Raw genomic sequence first — 22,588 nt, forward strand, 5'->3', positions numbered from 1 at the left:
TAGTTATTCTGTCTTTGTGATGTACGGAACCCATGATAAAAATAATAATACGCCACCGAAAGAAATGAATACAATAACACAGAATGATAGAATCTAACCCCAACTGCCATATTGAAACAACAACCATCGGTTTGTTGAGGATTGCCTGACACTGCACCAGGGAGGGTTTTTACATGACAAAAAGCTGATGTCAAAAGCAACAATAAGACAGCTTTGTATTGGAAACACATCAAGTTACCGCAAATCTCAAGGAGTAACCTCTCCCAGGCTCCCCGTCTATATGAACCTCTGCTGCCAGGATCGATGATTACACTATCCCTTAAGAAATATGACACAGGCGCCGCTGGCCTTGTAAAGCTGCTTTGACAGGCGCTTAGACTTTAGATTTAGAGTTCAGCACCAGCCCCAAAACAAAAAGCTGACAGATGTCCATTGGCGTATTTTGTTTTATTTTGTGTCCAGCAAGCCAATGCCCCCGAAATCCCTGTGTTTTCAGAGAGTTTTCTCCCAGCCCAAGAACATGAGCCTGTTATGAATGAGGCCCGATACCCAATAGCTTGTCCCTGACTTCAAACTGGATGATGGAAAACAGGAGCAGCCGCACTACTACGATATAATCAGGAGCTCTGCACGACAGGCTGAATGTTATGAGCATCAGCAAAGGCAGTGAAAGGGGGCAGCGTATGAATAACGCCGGTCACATAGCCAAGCCAATTCATTACTCGGTATGGATGTGCGTACACAAATACGCAGAGACGGACGCGAAACACACACACGCACACACAAACACACCCATAAAGGTAACCCATCTAGATGCATGCAGAAAAACACACACACCGAGAACACAAACACACACACCGATGAATATTAAACCGCACGTCTTCTAGATTTCCTCTTGTTAGCCGACAGTTAGGTGAACTCTGTATGCATCGTCGCCATGGAAACGCAGCAGCGAGCCTGTGTGTGGCTTTAGTGTTAATTTAGCACACCAATAATAGTTGCTTATGTTTGAGGAGAACCCTGTTGAACCAGTGATGTAAGACCAACATAATGCTGGGAGACAGGGCGGTTGGAGGGGCTAGCTCCTCCTTCCAGGTCTGTGGGTTATTGACCGTGCACAGAGTTCGTACGGGTTAATGAGTATCGAGTGTCAAGTCTTTGCGTAGATTTTGTACCCTTGAATGCATCGTCACCACACAACTCCAATCCCATCTCCACGCCAATAACCTCTGCGAACCCCTCCAATCTGGCTTCCGCCCCCTCCACAGCACAGAAACCGTCTCCTCAAAGTCCTCAATGACCTCCTCACCTCTGCCAACGCCTCGTTCCCTCAACTTCCTCATCCTCCTTGACCTGAGAGCAGCCTTCGATACCGTAAACCACACCATCCTGCTCACCAGACTCAGCTTTACATTTCCTTTTGTTTGTTTATTGTTGTGTTCCTATGTTAAGCGCTTTGAGTGTGAGAAAAGCGCTAGATAAATTGAATTTTTTATTATTATTATTTGTGTAAAAATATTTTCACACAAAATCCTGTCTAGGGAACGATTATGTTAACAATACACTATTTTGACTTTATTTTGACTTGGTATTCGGCATTCTCGAAAACCATGTTTTTTTTCTGAATCTTTTCTTCTCCACACATCACCCACAGTCACCAGAAACATCTGCCATTAACTCTACAAACTCTCCAGGAATAAAATGCAGCGAATTAAGAAAATAATACCTAAATGCGTATCTCATTAAAAACATATTTTTTTACCCTGAATGCTGCAGAGAGAGAATATATCAGAGCTGCATTAATCTGAGCAAAAGCAGAATCAGAAGAGAAACCTTGTTTTAATCCCTGCCTTGTCTCCCTTCTATTCATGGTTCGGACGCCCTTGAGGGGGGGGAGATGACGTCTCCCATTCTTCCTCCAACCGCCTCTATTAACACACACACACCTTGCCTACCATGAAGTTCACCTCGACTGTTCACGAATGAAGAGGTTCATTTAAATTGTGATGACAGATGAATTCCTATGCATCCCTGAACACATGCTTTCCTAAACACCAGGCAGGGTAAAGCATTTGTTGTTCGCTCTGATTCTCTGTCCCTTGGCACAAAGGATGAGGGGGGGGGGGGGGGGGACTGCTTGAACTGCATTCATTGTAAGGAATAAACAAAGCTACCAATTTCAACAGGGGGGCTCTGGGACTTTGTTTTATTTTCTATTTGCTGATCCCACCGCTGAGCTGGCTTTTTTTTGCTTCAGATTGTTTTTATTGAGATGTGGGCAATGAGAAACAATGTGTTAACAATGGCCTTTCTCCCATAATGCCCAATAAGGCTTTTGAGATTGCCAAAGCCAAACAAAAAAACAATGGAAAGGGGAAATTCCTGTATTTCCATTAGTAGATTGTTGTGTGTAAAAGCACCAAAAAACTATGAAAAAACATAATACATAAAGTTAATGAAAACTCAACAGTCAACTTACTGAAGATAAGATGGAAGTGGTTCATCTGTAATCAAGCCCCCTTCTCTTTTTATTCCTCCTCCTGCTCCTCTTCCTCACTATGTACTGCCAGTGATTACCCTGTCAGTACTTTATAATTAATAGCCTTCATCCATAACACACACTCACTCAAACACACAAACATACATACACACACAAGTGCGTGCGTACACACACACACACACACACACACACACACACACACACACACACACACACACACACACACACACACACACACACACACGTCCCTGCTCATCCCATCGAACATGCTCTATTTCCAGAGCGTCTCCTCCAGATCCTCTTCTCCCTCCAGTCTTCAACTTTCCTTTTCATCATTCTCCTCCTCCTCCCCTTCATCTCTTGTCTCTTTTATTTTCCTATTTGCTCTTCCTCGATTCTTTCCACTTATCCGTCAACGTCGTACTCCTTTACAACCTCTACCCACCCTCCTTCTATCCCTCTCTTCTGATCTTGCACTCCTTCCTCTATTTCTCTTTCTTTCCTCCTTTCTATATTTCTCGCTCTCTCTTCTTTCTTATTACACTTGACTACTACCATCCACCTGCTCTTCAATTCTTGTTCAATCACTTCAAACACCTCATTTTTATTTTTATTTTATAGTTCCTCGTTCAGGCAATCCAATTGTTTTCTCTCGTCTCCTCCTCTTCCCTCCGCCACTCCTCCATCCTCTCCATTCTTCTCCCCTCCACCTCCTGGCGTCCTCTCCATGGATCCCCTCTCCATCCCCTGTCCTCCCATCCTCTCCATTCTTCTCCCCTCCACCTCCTGGCGTCCTCTCCATGGATCCCCTCTCCATCCCCTGTCCTCCCATCCTCTCCATTCTTCTCCCCTCCACCTCCTGGCGTCCTCTCCATGGATCCCCTCTCCATCCCCTGTCCTCCCATCCTCTTCCCTCTCGTCCCCTCTTTTTAATTTCCTCTGGCCTCCTTCCTATCCGTCCTTGCCATCCTCCTCTCTCTGCCCTCCTCCTTCCCTCCATCCTCTCCCAGATACTCCTGATGCTCCAACGTGTTCCTCTCTCATCACACTCCACGAGAGAGAACAGCACTCTCTAAATTAACTGCATGGCGATGTCAAAAGGACAAAGCTCAACACCATGGATACCAGCAGTGGGAGGGATATGTTTAAGTCCTGATCTACTTGATATTTCTTTATTAAAAAAAATACATATCGATATTCATCATAGATACTTTTCTCTGGCGTTACTGTGAGGCATTAAAGTACTTTAGGTGATGTATATACAATGATTAAACTGCCATGACTAAAGATGTTCTGATAAACGCTTCCTTAGCATTAGCATTAGCATAGTGGCGAAGTCAGCAGAATGTCTTGGGTTTAGGTTCAAGTCCCGGATGCATAAATCAGTTCTTACAACTACAAATGATTATGCATAATACGCAATATAGTTGTGTGCTTAGTGGCAGGGCAGGTGTTGAAAGCAAATTATGCCAATGCAGTACAGCGCAGCATGAATATACAATACTATCTCCCGATTTGAAGAAACAATGCAGCCAATCAGAATGACAGGCACAAAGCCACAGACAAGACCAGCCAATCAGAATGACAGGCACCAAGCCACAGACAAGACCAGCCAATTGGATGGTATGATTGGGTGTTGTGTAACCATCAAGGCATGGATCATTCCAGAACCTGCCACAGCGAGACATTTAGGAACGAACACAACGGTAATCACAAGTCCTCTCCTCTTATACATTTTAGAACTTTTCACATTACTACATTCAGCTCGAGCCTCGCCAGCCTTCTCTCCTGACAGTCTGACACCGAGAGGAGACCGTCCAAGGTCTTCAGCAGGCGCTAACTGTCATCCGAGAGTCTGTGATCTCTAGTGAGGAGATATCCACCTGAGATCACAGCCGACTGGGTCGCAGAGGGACAGTGGAGGAGAAGGAGGAGGAGGAGGAGGAGGAGGAAGGAGCCTGTCAGAGCGGTCATATTGCTCGCTAAGAACCCCACTGCTGCCTTAAGTCCTTCAGCAACTTCTTGAACTCTGACCTTGAGCTACTCAATTGCTTCCAATGTGGGCGATGTTTTTCCTTATCACGTTGTTTTCCTTCGTTTCAGAGGACAGAAAACAAATAACAACCATAAGTACAGTTATTGTCCCTTGTTGCTTCAAAATATATCAAAATATATATTTTTATATCATCAAAACTGTTTATAGGTCCCAACCGTTGATGTAGATCCAGTTGATGTTGAGACAACTAATAAATCTTACAAATGCTGAATCATCGATCCTACTGAACTGTATTAAAATGTCAAACGGCAAATGTCAAATGTATTAAAGCCGGTTACGTTGAACGAGGTCTCGAGAAAATACACATCGTCGGAATGTCAGACATTTGTCAGCTTTCATCAAAACATTAGCAGTACCGTTAGCATCTATGAAGGCAACTGTCAAAGCGTTATGAATCGCCCAGTAAAACAGTTCCTTCCGGGGTAATGTTTCATGTTACAATGGGCAAATCGGATGCATAAAACAGAATAAATACCAAACAAACAAAAACAATCATGTGTTGTGTTGACCCCTTGGACGTTGGTACAACAGAGCGTGGTGGCGGTGGCGGTGGCGGTCGGTCAACTATTGTGTGTGTCAACAGGGTAATTACTAGGAGATGCTTCAGCGTTTGTGCTTGTGCGTTTGCAGCAGAAACACAATGAGAGGCGGCAGTAATGCAGAGCATGAAACCAATGCCAAAATTGCCCCTTGATGCAACCGAACCCTGGATCGCCTCCAGGGCACTTAGAGCCACAAAGGTTGTATTTACGTCACTGCTTGTGTTAGTGTGCGTTTTTGTTGTTGCTGTGTATTTTGGTGTGCATGAGGAGGATTGGTGAGGGAGGGAGGGAGAGAGAGAGATGGATAGAAATACTAACAAAGAGCGAGAGAGAGACTGAGATAGATAGGTGGAGAGAGAGATAGAGCGCAAGACAGACAGACAGCAAGAGCAAGAGACATGGACAAAGTGGAATAGACAGAGAGCGATAGAGTTGGATAGAGCAGGCGAGGAAGAGAGAGAAAGAAATTATGAATAAACAGAGAGGTGGAGTGGGTGAGAGAGAAAAAAAGAGATTGACAGGTACGCAATGAGAAGAGAGACTGACAGACAGGTAGAGTGGGATGAAGAGAGAGGGAGGGAGGGAGAGAGGGCGGTGTTAATCATGCTCCATCGTGATGTTTTTTGCAGGGAGTCATTATTTCCTCTTGAACTGTCCCAGGTGACTAATGAGTCCAGCTGCTTGTCAACACACATACATTTTGATCAATAACACACACACACACACACACACACACACACACACACACACACACACACACACACACACACACACACACACCTCTTGTCAGTTAAACCCAGTTAAACCAACCCACACACACATGCGTTCTCCTGTTTACAAACTCCAGAGTCGTGACCACACACACAAACACACAGAAACAAACAGATAAACACACAGACACAAACGCCAGTTGGTGTACCCACATGCAGGCATCTCCATTTACGCAACAATACGACTTTCTTAAAAACAAAGGCTTCCATACAAAGCTCCTTCCCTTTCCTGTTTCTGTTTGCTCATCCCAAACACTGTGCTATCACACTGCAGTGGTGGAGGAAACATAGGTCCACTTCATCTGGATTTATGACAGATACATTATATTCTTCTTTGATCTCTGCTCCTTCTCCTCCTCCTTCTCCATACAGCAAGAGAAGTGCACTCTGAACGCACACGTGCACGGCACGCCCCTGTGCAGTGGTCCACGCCTCCTGAAGGATGCATTTCATGTTGTCTACTTAGGTATTCATGTCCCTTAGTGGCTCACTAGTAGGGGAGGCCCAGTTCATAGCTATTGATTACTGGCCACGTTAATTAGTAAAGTATCGATGCTGTATAGTTTATACTGCAGCATAGATCATGTCGTAATTATATAACATGGCGCAAAGTTATATTTAACAGCTAACCGTAACTATGAATTTCATAATTATGATTAGCTGAAAGATAAATCTCACTTATTAGCCATTTTATAGTTTAATGCCATTTTTGATTAAGCTCTTAACTTTAATTTGGTTATAATATGCATTATATTGGAGCTTCTTAACAGAACCTAATGCACTCAGGTTTGGATGAAGTATGACGAACACGATGATTGACGAACAGAGAATAATATTGGGGACAGATGTGAATCACTTTCACTTACATCATTAAATGTAAAGCAGATAATTGCATTTTAATTATATTTGCCACTATGCACTTAATGCAGAGAAGTGAAAGGAGAATGAAGAACGTTGAGGTTTTTAATAGTTACGATGAAAGAAAGAAAATTGAGAATATAATGCCTTCAGCTAGATCTCCTCTGATTCATAATTCACATGATTCAGAAAGAGAATTCTCTTTCTTTCACACGATTCTGAAAGAGAAAAACAGAAATTATTATTTTCTCTATTACATTCTCTTGTAGTTCAGATTTTCTCTCTCTGCCACGAACACACACACACACACACACACACACAAAAGACACAGAGAAAAACACTCATGCACAAGACTTAGGCGTACACGCACGGACACACGCAGGCACGCACAGACTGTAACACACACACACACACACACACACACACACACACACACACACACACACACACACACACACACACACACACACACACACAGGAAAAGAAAGACTTAAAAAGAGGATTCTGTGCTTTTTGTGTGTGGGTACTCGTGTCGTTTACATATTCCAGCACCATGGACAGCGACGGTTTCTGTGCAGAAGCTAAGCCTCAAAAAGGAGGCGGCAGCTGATAAACAAGGCACTGAAAACGTCTGCTGTGTTTGACCTCTCACTCTCCATAGATCTACCTTGAGAATTAGGAAATAATGAAGTGCTGATTATTCATAACGAGAGACCTCTACAGTGTGTTTGCGGTTTACTATTCAGGTATTAAAATTATTCCTTTATACAAATAATTGTAGATACAGGTCATTGAGGAGGGGGTTTGGTTTGGGGGCCTCTTGCTTTAGGTAATCTACAGAGAGTCTGTACACATTGGGATTCGAACCCAGAAACCCTCAGTAGTGGTGAGTCGAAAGGCCCCTTGTCTATCCTGTTCCCAGGGGTAAGTCAGTGAGTGAGTATATGGAGTTAGAATCATGCCAAAACCCCGCACACACGCATAACGATTCACACGCACAGAAAACGTGTTTTACTCACGCACAATGATTCACACACACACGCTCAGTGTGGTTTGCAAATATACAAAACAAAAAATCAAGTACAAAAAAAAATCCTTTAAGTACACAAAACAATTCTACAAGTACGGAACACGAAAGCTGCGCGTGGATCGGAATGCATTTGCGCACGGATCGGAAAGCATTTGCGCACGGATCAGCAAGGCGGAAAATTAGTGCCAAAAGTCAAGTGACAAATAAATGTCCTGTGATTCACACTACACAACAGCAGGTGGCGCTGTTGACTCAGTCTAAGGCCACCAGGCCGATCTTTTTTTCTCCCCAAAATCTTTATTTGATGCCGGCCAACCGTGTGTGGATTCTATGGAAAGCCAAGAAGGCCACTAACTGGCCCTAGAATGGCGCGGTTAAAGTGCTAAACCGCACGGAAACCGTACGGAATCCGTGCGGTTTGGCAGGAACAACGCCACCTGTTGTTGTGTAGTGTGAATCACAGGACATTTGTTTGTCACGTGACTTTTGGCACAAATTTTCCGCCTTGCTGATCCGTGCGCAAATCCATTCCGATCCGTGCGCAAATGCATTCCGATCCACGCGCAGCTTTCGTGTTCCGTATTTGTAGAATTGTTTTGTGTACTTGAAGGATTTTTTTTTGTACCTTGTGTAAAACATACTGTATTTGTTTCTGAAGCAAAATGCATTAGTTTGTGAATGATGTTTTGTATTTGCAAACCACACTGTGTGCGTGTGAATCGTTATGCGTGAGCAAAACACGTTTTGCGTGTATGCGGGGTTTTGGCATGATTCTAACTCCATATGAGTAATAACACAATAACAACAAGTATGAGAACGGTAAGTTGGTATGGGTGGACTACTAGCATACCAAAACATAAATATTATTGTTTGCTGCAATATGTGGCAGCCAAGAGGCAAGCCACTTACTTACACAGTTCATCACCTTAACTGCGCCAGCAAGGAAGCAATTCAAATTATACAGTGATTTTCTTTCTCACCCTCTCTCGCTGAAATGAGACGCTAGCATCTCCTTCCGCTGCTTGACCTTAACCTCAATAAGCTGGTAGCGCTACGATAGCATCTCCTCCTGTTGCTTTACCTTTAACTCAATGAGCCGCTAACCTTTAACTCAATGAGCCGCAAAATTAGCTGCTAGCACCAAGCTAGACGCTCCTCAAGCTACTTTACCTTTACATCAATTAGCTGCTGGGGCTAAGCTAGCAGCTCATCAGGCTACTTTACCTTTATAGCAATTAGCTGCTGGTGCTAAGCGAGCAGCTCCTCAAGCTAGTTTCTCCCGTTACTTTACCTGTTTAGTGCGTCACCGCGTGTACTTCACCACCAGAAAGACCTTTCCCTCCCCTCAGACCTTTATCTCAGACCCGCTAATTAAATTAAAACAAACCAGGCAGACTCGTTGAAAAGGGTAGTGTTTGGCAGGCCTGACCTTTTGCTACCCTGAGAGAGAATCACGTTTTATGTGCTGTAGCAATGCTGCCAAGACTCTCTACAAACACACACACACACACACACACACACACACACACACACACACACACACACACACACACACACACACACACACACACACACACACACACACACACACACACACACACACACACACACAGGTGTAGAAGGTCACGAAAGATTTCCTTCTCACTGCCGACCAACAAAGATGGTAAAACAAAAAGAGGAACCTACCTACAAGACTGTAGGCAAGAGGAAGTGCGTTAGCAAACGGAAGAGTGAGTATGTTTACTATTTTTTAAGATATATATGATTATGATTATTGTGGCCTGATGATTGCTTAAGGCAGGGTATTGTATTGAATACGAGTCATAAACGCCTGGATACACATGGGGTGTGTCTGTGCCTGCTGGATAAACAGCAGTTTTTTGTTTTTGTTTAATATAGACAGTTGGCTCAAGGCGGAGTCACAGGACCTGGAGTGAGAGGAGGTAATAATGGACAGCGAAGGGGGGTTCATATTTACCCGCTGAGTGCTGCCACTCAAACATGTCCTTAGTTTGGCATTCGGCTCCAGCCAACAGACCGGAGCCCTGGGGATGTTAGTCGGACTGTTTAGGATGCACACTGCGTCCCTGACAAAGTTACACACACACAGGTTGCACTACGGATCCGGGGCTGGGCTTCATGGTTATTAATATGGTGATTATGATTATGATTGTGATGATGATGAAGATTCACTAAGTTTTATTGGCCACATTATCATTACGGGTACTAGTGGGCCTAGTAATGGTAGTATTAGTGGTATCAGTGATTATGAATGATGGGATTTTTAGGACAAAATGAACATAGCTTTGAGCTAAACTAGATTACAGCTAATAATAGTTATTAACCTTATTAACCTTAGTTATTAAGCTATTAACCTTAACTAGCTCAATTATAATCAGCAATCATAATAAACAGCTAATCACAGTTGGTCATAAACTCCAACATAGGTAAAGCTAAGCTAGGCTATGGCTAACATAGCTAACTATAGACCAGGTGCCCCTGCAGTGAGCCACTATGGGATGTGAATACCTGAGTGGACAACAAGAAAGGCGTGCTAGAGGACACGTGCTGGGCACCGCCGCAAAGGGATGTGCACGTTGTCATGTGTAAGTATTCTCCTCTGAATAGCAGGTCTTTGAGTGGCCAGACGCACTCAAGTGAGGACCCTACAATGAGCACCACACAGTCGGATTCAGGCTACGCTGCGACGGCATCGCCGCCGTTCACTACAAAGGCGAAGGATATGACAAGCACTTAGCACCCTTTGATGTTAAGTATTGAATTAGTATCGGTGATTAAATCTGATGTTTGAGTTAAAGGGATTTCTTGCCGACTTCAGCTTGTGAATGTTTTCCGTGGATCAAAGCCCTGCTAATCTATTTCAAGTTTTCATTTGAATCCGATAAATGTGTCAACAGGAGATGATATTAGACTAAAACTTACTCTAACTCCCCCGCCCCTCCACCACTGCCCTCCTCTCTCTACACCTTTGCTCACATATTCACAAATTATCTAAATTACCAGAGCACGTCGCGCTTCATAGCAGAAGTATTGGCCATTATACATGATGACCGAAGGGCAAACAGAAATGCATTTAACAATTCATAATACCTCATTTTGGCACATAGCAAAAGTTTGAAAAGTGAACTACAAAAAAAGCGTCGATGCAAAGAATTTCCCACTAGACTTTGGCTCTCTATCAGATTTACTTCACGGCCATACCACCCTGAACATGCCCGACCTGGTCTGATCTCGGAAGCTAAGCAGGGTCGGGTCTGGTTAGTACTTAGGCCGCCTGGGAACACCAGGTGCTGTAAGTGTTGTCGGGTGGTGGCCAATAGGTGGCACTCTTCCCTCTGGCCCCTTCCCTCATCAATCCCGATGCCCCAGTGCAGTGACGGGGACACTGTGCTCTGGAAGGTGCCGTCCTGCGGATGAGACGTAAATCCGAGGTCCTGACTCACTGTGGTCATAAAAGATCTCAGGACACTTCGCAAAGAGTAGGGGTTTCCCCGGTGTCCTGGCCCAACCAGGCTAATTCAATCTGGCCCCCTCATCGTCCTCCTGTACAATTGGCTGACTCATTAATTCCCTAAATCTCAAGCTGGTGTGTGGTGAGCGTTCTGGTGCAGATTGGCTGCCGTGCATCAGCCACTTGGGTGCATTACACTGGTGGTGGTGAGCAGTGGCGGTTTTAGGCACGGGCGAACCAGGCAGCCGCCTTCTTTGTGGGGGGCGCCAAATCACATGGGGTGCGCCACGAGCAGTTAAAAAAAAATAAGCGCTGCGTAGCGGTTTTCAATGAAGTACAAAACATTGTGTGGGGAATTGGTGTTTTGGCGCCCCCTCTGGCTGCAGGCGCACACCTGCTCGTTGAGAAGGTGCCGTACACAGACGGAATGAAACCCCCACTGAAGTCCGTAGGGTCATGATACAACCCTACACTCCCCAGCCCTGCCAGTGTGAGTCTTGTGTCAAAGACACAAGACTGCGACGGCCCTGTGTAGCTCCACTGGCAGAGCACGGCATCCACACTGCCAAAGGGTGACCTGTTTGACACCCAGAGTCGTTACCGACACAGTACTAACAGTGTATGCACTGGTCTTGTAAGGCCAAACGGGACATTTATTATTATTGCTTCTGATGTCTCCTCGGTCTGGAGCCGCTCAGGCAGCTGCTGTAGGCTGCTCCTCTGGCTGACTACACGTGCGGGTACAGTGGGTTCAAAGGCAGTCGACGTAATCGAGGAAGACATCTGGAGGTTTAGCACTAAAAGGGAGCAGTCGCTATGGAAAGACTATTGGAATGCGCCCAGAGGGAGGTATTGTTATGATAAGTTATAGGTATTTTTAGTTAGTTACTATATAAAGATGTCGTTAGTTGGTTGTGTAAATGTGTTTCTATAAAGGTGTAGGTCAATGTCGTTGAATAGAAGTGTGGTTATAAAGTAAGTGTGGTTGTATAAAGGTATTTGTCAATGTAGTTACATAGAGGTGTGACAATAAAGTAAGTGTGGTAGTATAAATGTGTAGTTCAATGTCGCTACATAGAGGTGTAGGTTGCTGAATCCTTCTCAAGGTGTGGATGATAGTTGTAGGTGTCGGTGTAAAGATGTCTACCTTGAGTCCTCCGCACTCTGCAGCAGACCCCTGGTCCACCCCGGTGATGTAGATCCCCAGAGCGTACTCTGCCCCGCCCCGGATCATCAGGCCCAGAGACCGCCCGTCATCCAGCACCAGGTTCACCTGGGAGAGAGACACAGGGTCAGCATGGAGAGAGAGAGAGGCACAGGATAAGAACCAGAGGGAGAGAGATGGGGTTAGCATGAAGAGAGAGAGGCACAGGGTAAGAACCAGAGGGAGAGAGATGGGGTTAGCATGAAGAGAGAGAGGCACAGGGTAAGAACCAGAGGGAGAGAGATGGGGTTAGCATGAAGAGAGAGAGGCACAGGGTAAGAACCAGAGGGAGAGAGATGGGGTTAGCATGAAGAGAGAGAGGCACAGGGTAAGAACCAGAGGGAGAGAGATGGGGTTAGCATGAAGAGAGAGAGAGGGAGGCACAGGGTAAGAACCAGAGGGAGAGAGATGGGGTTAGCATGAAGAGAGAGAGGCACAGGGTAAGAACCAGAGGGAGAGAGATGGGGTTAGCATGAAGAGAGAGAGAGGGAGGCACAGGGTAAGAACCAGAGGGAGAGAGAGATATGGGGATAGCATGAAGAGAGAGAGAGAGAGAGTAAGAACCAGAGGGAGAGAGAGATATGGGGATAACAAGGAGAGAGAGAGAGACACAGGGCCCTATCTTGCATCCAGCGTAATTTACTTTCTACACCGACGCATGTATCTTTGCTTGTTTGCAACCGGCGCAAAGCCAATTTCCCCCCGCAGCAATCCTGCGCCACTAAACTTGCGCCCTGAGAGGCGTGACGACGTAAAGCAGAGGCGTGTTCCGGCGCAAATGATACATGGTGCTATCTTACAGATCGATAAAGCAGTTGTATAACTGACCGACAAATACCTGGTTGAAGTGCGACTAGCGGATAGCACAGTTGGTTTTGCTATTTTGACATACCATAGAAGGTCGGAACTGCAACATAAGCTTATACACCAGTGGGCTATACACATTACATACATGCACAAGATTTTTTGAAGGATTGTGAATTATTATTTTTTCCATAGGGGCTGCATGAATGAACACTGTAGTAGGCTATGCCATGCGTTAAAATAATAATAATAACAATAATAAACTCGAGAAAAGTAGGCTATATCCCAGCCTTCCAAAGCAAAATCTCATTTTACTGTAAATGATAATGTTGGTTAAATTATTTGGGAAAGAACAGATGATAAAGTGGTAAGTTGTACTCAAATCAATGCATCTGCAAACACCATAGAGGAAACACATATTTTCTTGACACAGACATCGTGTACAAGCCCATACATTTTAGGATTTATGAGTAGACCTATTTGGTCGTGAGAAAACATTGTTTTACCGCCTGGGAGTGTTAAAAATAATGGATGAATGCAGGCGTGCGTGTGTGCCTCCATCTGTTTAAACACACGCAAACTTAACGCATAATACAGTCCATGGCAATGTACATTAACGGGGGAACACATGCATATTAGGAACACAAGTCGATAACGATAATGCATACAATACTGGTAAGAAACTATGTGTGTTAATGTATTGGCACATATCATTAAATAGACCAACAGTTGCGGCCACAGGACCGCTTATCATTGGTTTGTTAAGTTTTCTTTGCCGAAATTTACATGACGACTCAGTTTTACGGAAGTTGTAGAAGAAAACGCAATTGTGAATTAGGCCATATTATTTGGCCATAAACTGAGCCATTTGAAGTTTGAAATTCATGTGGTCATGCATCTGTCTCATCGGAGTCTTCAAACAAGCTGTCAAAATATCAACTCGTCAGGTTCAAATGCGCTCATGGCTCTTAAAGGGGATGGGAGATGGCACTCTCATTGGTTTAGTGCAGGTGACGCCCAAACCACAACTACGGGTTATTAGGCTACTTCAGACCAACCCTTTTTAGATTTGCGTCCGGTGCAAGAGTCATTTATCCGCCGGTATAATAGCAACAGCGGCAGAGACCATCCCACAAAGCTACTTCCGTTTTGAGCTTCTCAGTGTGTTTCAGACCGTTAAAATAGGGCCCACAGTGTTAGAACCAGAGGGGGAGAGACAAGAAGGGAGACAGGGGGTTAGCATGAAGAGGGAGAGAGACATTATGTACCAACTAGAAAATGCATTTCCTGCAGAAAAGTAGGCCTACAAAGTGAGGTTGAAAATATTTTATGATAAAGCCACAAAGATTAAGACATAAAAAAAACTTCAAATGGAAAAGTCTAAATGGATTAAACAATGTCAACATGCACAGCATTTTAGAAAATGTAAATGGTTGGAAACAAATAAAGTGACAAAGCATTGCTAAAAATGCAGAAATTTAAAAATAATTGAACTGAAGAATCTGAAAGGTCAAATGTATTGCACTGCTGGTGTGTGTCTTGTGTGTTTGCGTGCCTTGTGTGTTTGCGTGTGTGTGTGTTTGCGTGTGTGTGTGTTTGCGTGTGTGTGTTTGCGTGTGTGTGTGTTTGCGTGTGTGTGTGTTTGCGTGTGTGTGTGTTTGCGTGTGTGTGTGTTTGCGTGTGTGTGTGTTTGCGTGTGTGTGTGTGTGTGTGTGTGTGTGTGTGTGTGTGTGTGTGTGTGTGTGTGTGTGTGTGTGTGTGTGTGTGTCTCTTTAAGAGTACAAGTGTGTAGATTTGTTAAATGGTTTGAACAAAGGCAAACGGTTGAAAAATGATTGAGTTACGATGTCTTAAGAAGTAGGAGTGTCAGAATGGGCAGACGTCTTCAATGAAAACATCTGAAAACGAAGCCGGTATGGAACTAAAACTGTGATTCTGAAGAAAGTTTAAATGATATCGAAATTCCATTTAGATATTATTGAAGATACAAGTGTCTCGATTTGTTAAATGGTTTGAATGAAGATAAAGGGTTGAAAATTGATTTAGTTACGTCTTAAAACAGTGGAAGTACCAGAGGACAGCTCTGCCGTCCTCCCATTGACTCCCATGTTAAAAAAAAGATAGTATTTTAAAAGTAGAATATCTTAAAAAGTATAAAATATTTAGAAAATCTGAAAAGATGCGCGGGATTCCAAGCTATTCTGAACAGTTTTAAATTTGAATGGAGTCTCTAGGTGAGAAATTGCGGAAGGAGATAGATCCCAACGTTTGCAGAGAATAATAAAGAGGAAAGAAAGATTAAAACTTATGAAGAACAATAGTTGAGCGCTGCATGCAGCACTCACCTAAAAAAGAGAGAGAGACTGTTAGAAGGGGATGGAGGGAGACAGCATGTATCAAGAGAGATTCATAGTTAGAAGGAGAGGGAAAAAGTTAGAATGAGAGAGACGGTAAGGAGGGTAGAGAGGGTCGGAGTAGGAAGGTTGAAAAGCATCGGCTGATGATAGAGAGTAAATAAAAACTGTCGACACAGAGTAGGTGCACTCACGTTAATCAGTCTGATTAGACTGTAACCTCAGGGATCATTGAAATTCAAGTTCATGTAATCAAAACATCAAATTCATTTTTTTTGATTTATTCTTATCATATGGCCAAACATTGGATGACAAAACAAGGAGATACCACACGTTTACTAGTTATCTTTCTGTGTGTGTGTGTGTGTGTGTGTGTGTGTGTGTGTGTGTGTGTGTGTGTGTGTGTGTGTGTGTGTGTGTGTGTGTGTGTGTGTGTGTGTGTGTGTGTGTGTGTGTGTGCATGCTTGTGTGTTTTTGCGTGTAGTAGGTCTGCCTCCTACTTGGCTGCAGACCAAGTTTAAAAATCATAAATCAAAGTGGAAACTGGAAGGGGTCCAAGCGCTTCAGGGACTAAACCATATATCTCCCTCCGCTGCTCGGCTACACAGCCATCCCAAATAGGGCTCCGTCTGCCTCAGGCTTTTATTCTGAATGAATCTGCTGACGCTGAACGTTAGCTGTCAGGGCAAAGCTAACAAACGGCAGGGTCCTGATCCGGACCAAACCGGTCAGGCTCCCCTGGGTTTGGTGGGGCCAACGCTGTTCGCTACTCCTCCTCAGAGTTCAGCACTGTCCCGTGGCTCGCGGTTAGCCTGGATGCTATCTACCGGGAGCGAGGGATTGATGGGCTCGTAATAGCCAGGATCGGTGTAGAAAATGTCTTTGCATGATGACTAATAAAGAGGTAAAACGATGCCCTTGGGCAAGGCAGTTTTGGTTAAGTAAAGGATAGACATTTTTGAATTTTATGATGGTATAGCAGAATAAATATCACATTTAATGGTGATTTTTTTAGCAGTACATGCAGAAAATGTTGGACAATGGAGCTTAAGTGTGAATTTATATGAAGCATAGTGAGTGGAAAAAAAGCCCTTCACTATCATTCTCAAAATAATCTATGTGTTACCATAATTATAAAATTACAATTTTGAAGACATTTATAGTACCTATGACTTCAATTCAGAATAAATCTGCACCAAAACCATCATTGTTCCATCATATGTTATTGTGCCTTTCATAAGCGGATTGTTATAAGTGACTGTGGACATTGGTGATGTTACAAGCGGAATGGAAACGGAATTACTTGTAATGGAAATCATTGCTACTCCTTGTGTTGTTTTTGTTTCAGAATCCGTGAGTCCTAATTTGGATTGTTGAATCACAGCTTGGATAGTCCCACTTATGATGTCACCGCCAGATCAATTTCAGAAACCTCCCGCATTGAGAGTTATTGAAGCATTTAATGGTAGGATTTGTAGCAGGTAATAAAGTGAAGGAACCAAAGATGGTTGACACTTATAAAAATAATATTGTTAAGGAGCAAGAGAAAAATAAATGACTTCTACTTCTACTAATGACTTTCTAGATAAAGAAATGATTAAATAGCAGGGAAGTCGAAATGCAGCCAAGCTAAAAAAACAGAGAAAGAAAATTAATTGTGCTTATGCTTATGGAATCCAAATGTCAGTGCAGTGCAATCGGGACTTTTGTTATAAATTGTTATAAAGAAACCATAGATGTGGAAACAACAGCTTTTTCGAAGAGCTTTTGAAGAACACCATATGCATCACAGAAAAAATAGGTTACCCACATAATGTCCTGGGTGTAAGAGCCGGAGAAGAAATTGCACTCAGGCAATGCATTTTCAAGAGTCCCTCGCTCTGAATAAAACAATAGAAGGGGTCCATCCGAATCATCTCATAGCTCCACAATTTCATACGTCTCCACATTTGGCTGGAAGCTAGAGTGGAGCCACTTCAGTGTAGAGAGTTGCAGCAGCAATGAATAAAATATATTCAATAGAGACACAATATGCACTGCTTAGGAAGTTCATGTATAAAAATGTGACAACACTGATAACAGAGCTGGTAGAAGCCCATGGTAAAATACGTCTCTATATGGTAAAAAGGCATCAAGAAGCTGCCAGGGTGTCTATCTTATTTAAAAGTTTTATTTAGAGAAAGGCTCAAACCTTCGGTATACTCACTACTCAATGGAGGAAGATATTTGAAAGGTTTATGATGCCGAGAAAGCGATGCAGCACAGCAAGTCCAAACGTACGTGACGTGAATCCAGCACATCCTTAAACATGATGTTCATTGTAACACTGGACACAGGCGGGGTCAGATCCACAGCTCAGGAACATTGCCGATACATCTGAAAGAGTGCCGAGATACTCAGCCGGTTGATAGTTAGCTGATATATGGAAAATGCAATGATTAGACTTTGTATAATTGATCATTAATTTCGAGTAAAACAATATTATTATTATATAATTTTTCTGGTTATAGCTTTTGGAAAGAATATAATTAATCTGCAGTATCTCTTGCGTTGTCTGTTTCGGTCATTATAACACAGATACTCCTCAATGCTTCTCAGACCGATTTACGACATTACTTGTAATGTTAATTTGCTATGGCCCGTGCAATCAGTCCTGACATTTACGGTATAAATGATTCATCAAAACACTAAACAACAACAAAAAGTAGTGCAGGATTGTAGAATTAAAAAAAAATGAAGAAAAACCCACGATGGTAACAAAAAGTCAAGGTCGAGGCCCGGAAGAGGAGCTCAGCTTTCGCCCTTCCACATCCCAAGGCTGTGTGCTCCAATAAATAAGTTGTCACATACTGGAAAAGTGTTCACAGTTCACATGAAAACCTCCCCATGAACCAATTTATCAATTATTACCCTTCTAAATCAGTGACACAGCTCTATTTCACTTTCACTTTCTCCCACTGTTTGGAAAAAAGCACCTCAACTACATTTTTTGGTCATCTAAAAATCAGGCCAGCGTAGAACCTTTTCAATCATTCCTACCTTAGAAAAAAATGAAAGTGGCACACTTAAATTAATCCTTTCTGCATAGTTTCACTTGTTTTTTTATTAAAAAGCTCATCAAGCTTTCAAAATGTTTTAGATTTGAAAGCACGGCGCTAAGTTCCTTTGCTTGTTTATTTAAAAAATTGCAGTGATTACCTAAATTTTCAAATAAGGCTTTAACTCTCCTATACTGAACGCATGCTGAGTGATAAGTTACATCTGACCCTTCGATAAGCTCCAGTCAATACCATGACCAAACATTTGTGAACCTAAGCCCCTTTTGGATCCTCCTGTCCCTCTGGGAGACTCTACTCAAACAGCCCTCACGCCTTGGCAAACAAGGGACAAGACTGCGGACAGCCATGTGAACTCAGGTCTGGAACTATATGGATCTGAGGACAATGACTTCAAGGAGCTGCATGATGTTCAATCACATCGCTGACATTGGTTTTCTCATTGGGAACAAAAATGTGTGAAAAGGGAAGGAACCACGGCCGCTGATTAATAGTCCGGAGATGGACTCTTAGCAGAGAGGTTCACAGTCTGATGGGTTCATAATCGCCCATTACAGAGCAGTTTGAGAGAAAATGGAGACGTTGTTTGATAATCAATACAACTACAATTTCTTAGGGAGGCCATCAGAGGTACAGGCTGAAATGTCAAGGAAGGACATAAAGTTTATTAGTAAAACTGACAGCTTCGCAATACTGACGATCTGCAATACCCTATCTCAGCAAGGACAAAACTTGCTGTGGACGTTCTGGATGAGGCTGTAACTGTTTTGGGCAAACAGATATATATTTTCTGACCAAGGTGTTCCTGAGAAGGTCAGATCAGCCCAATTGAAACCGGGAAAGGATGTCACGTTCCACATCACAGCGTCAGTTTATCCAAGGAACAGAAGGTGGAAGGTGTTGTGGTGTTTGATTGTGGAGGAGTGTACAAGGGAACATCACAGAAATGACCACCTATTATTAAAACTGTCCTGACCTTACACGCTCCTTCCTGTGTACCCCAACAGGGGAGTGGATGGCTGACATTCAGGCCCTGGTCCACCAGGCTTTGGGTAAAATATCATGCCCACAACACAATTCTGAAGAAATGGCTCCTTTATTGTCTTGTAGACCAAGGCAACGTCAATACCGTGTACGAGAGAAAGAAGTAATACCCGAGTGCAACTTTCTGTTATCTTTTAACACAACACATGCAGACCAGATGCAGGCACAGAGGGACAGACATTCATGTTTAGGTACCGGTATATGTCACCTTACTGTCCAGAGTTTATTGCTACTGTTTAGGGGACCTACCCTTTTCCCCAAATTAAATGCGTTGGCTTGCTTACGACAAACCTTAAATGTTGGCAAACTCATTTATGTTCCGTTTCTTTTCCATAATTGTAAATTCATATATTCTAATTCACTGCGGTCAGTGTCATGCCATGACAATATTAATACATGCATTCATATTTTCTTATGCATTCATATTTTCTTTGATATTTTAGATCTTATATTTTCAATTTATATTCTTTAGTTTGCATTTCTACCCAATTTTCTATTGGTTTTATTTCACACATTTCTAGAATTTCTGACTTGATTTTTATATTGCATATATTATATTCCCAATATTTAAAAGACATAATATGTCTATGTCACATAATATGTCCATATTAGGATTAAAGAATTAAGAAAATTGATATATTGCTCAGTCCAAGTTATGTCGGGAAAAAAGATAAATATGACATTTTGTGCTTTGAATAAAGTCTCCTCCAAACGTATTTCATTACAGCAGAGAGAAAGCTTTCATGTAGTCAGCTAATTATTCATATTTCCCTATGTCTTTGTAAAAGGCCTCATCATCTCTTTGAATAGCTTGGTTTAATCATGACCGCAAATACTTATAATCATGGGCAGACAATACTTGCAGATGGTCAGTTATCTGTCAAGGTATTATTTCATATATTAAAGCTCAGGAAGCTGTAGATGGTAATACCCATTTTTGTTGTTCCCAAATCCACTCACAATGCAATGACTAATGTTGCTATCCAGTCAATTAATGCTAGCCTCCGAATATTAGAACAAGCCTGTACATTGAATTTATGTTGGTGTTGCCTTACACCATGCACTTCGCTCTGCAGAACAAAGGTCATGACTTCAACAAGTCTTAAATATGATCAGAACCTGTTTTTACTCTATATCTAAAAACGTATAGCCTAATTGTCTTTATATAGCAGTATATGCTATAATTGATGATGTACTCAATGATTCAAAATATATATTTGAGTAAATTATGAAGAAGATAGAACGAGGGGTTTGAATGATGCATTTTTTGAATTGTGGTTTGCTGAGAGCATTTGACTACTTCATAGCTATTTACTTTTGTCTCCTTAAATTTGGTAAAGGAGCTCTGTTTTTTTATCGTAGAAGTTAGCCTACTCGATAATGAGATTTCTGCAAACTATGAGACAGACCATCAGCAGCTATTTGTATTCATGTAGCCTATTCCTTTATGTTTCTGCCTATTATAAGCAGAATAAAACATCAACATTCTGGCCACATCTAGACATCCCTTTGCCATGCCAGTTAAGAATTTGTAGAACCGCCATGGTTGGTTTTCATTTCCCAGACGCGCCAATTATGGAAAGCCCAAATATAGTAAATCAATCATAATTATTCAGAATTGGTTCCAAAGGTCCACTGTGCATTGATCCAAAATGGGTGACTCTCAGAAATGCAATACAGAGGCCTCAAAAACAGCGAACAGCGAAACAGCGTTTGTCTGAGAGAACGGCAGCAAACAGCATCATGTTTCACTCCTCTTTCAGAGGAACAGCCAGGCACCATAGAGGCAGACTAGTAATTTACAGGATGCACCTCACAGCTGCTGTTTGATCGCCCCGGGCTGTTGGGACTAGCAGGGGGCGTTCACTTTGCTGTCAGCGTCTTTAAACCTCGGAAACAAAACACAGCGCTGGATATAAGATCCTCAGGGCTTTGACAAAGCTCTGGTGGCCACAGACCAGACCGGACTCAACTTGAAGAAGAGCTGTTAATTGCGGAAGCACTAAACACTATCACTATAATCGTAGTGAAAAATGTCAGGTATTTTAAAATGTATTCCTAAAATGACTGTGTGGTATGTTATTAAGTTAATGAGTAGACGGTTTTATCCAGATAAACAGTTATTAAGGAGCTGGTGGATGTAAGGCATTTGACTCAAGGTCAAAGTGGCCAACAGGTAGACAGAGGAACGTGGGGATCGATCACAGGACCTTTAGACTGGGTATCAGACACCTTCGCCCCCAGTAGACAATAAGACATGATGCATCAATGGTGTGTTCACACTGGAGTTTGAACCCAGCACCTTTCAACACCCTGACCACTAAAATATCCAACCAACCCCTAAGTAGTGACAATATCAAATTAATTAATAAGAAAAAAAGCGAAAATACAAAATGGCTGTCGCCCGAAGCGTGCCTACAGGCAGTGCCGCCGCTCCCAACCCGCGCTGTACTCGCTGGCCGTACAGCACCGCACCAATGATCGTAATAATCAGAAGGATGGATTATTTAAATTTGAGATGAGGCCCAACTGTAATTGGCATCATTAATTACACCATTATATGCATTAGGCAAGTACAATGCATATTTGGGAAATAATATGCATCGTCCTGTGGTGTCTTTGATTGCACCTGACAAACGTGACAGTAATTCGCTGTCTCCAAAAGGGCTTCAAAAAGGCAACAGGAGTCAGGAACAGACAGGCAAAGAAAGAGAAGGCTGATCTTGTGAGGATGAGGGTGAGGTCGAAGTCTGCAGGTGAAATCATGTCATAACTACTATTGGTTAATTATTTTACGAACATTATTTAAGAACATTAACATTTTGTATTTTTATGTAGGCTTTATAATTTGATATATAATGGATTGTAATGCTTAGAACTTAATTTTGTTTATTTAAT

At 42.7% G+C, this 22,588-nt stretch overlaps 1 protein-coding gene across 1 annotated transcript in view; it reads right to left on the reverse strand.

Annotated features, from left to right (window-relative positions):
* The window catches only part of whrna (whirlin a), a 117,361-nt gene that overhangs the window by 42,046 nt on the left and 52,727 nt on the right, over window positions 1–22,588 (reverse strand). The window contains 1 exon segment of the mRNA XM_060037950.1: window positions 12,376–12,501. Within this exon segment, the coding sequence (XP_059893933.1) occupies window positions 12,376–12,501 (126 nt within the window).

This window comes from Gadus macrocephalus, chromosome 19 (genome assembly GCF_031168955.1).
Source record: "Gadus macrocephalus chromosome 19, ASM3116895v1".
NCBI classification, from domain to species: Eukaryota; Metazoa; Chordata; class Actinopteri; order Gadiformes; family Gadidae; genus Gadus; species Gadus macrocephalus.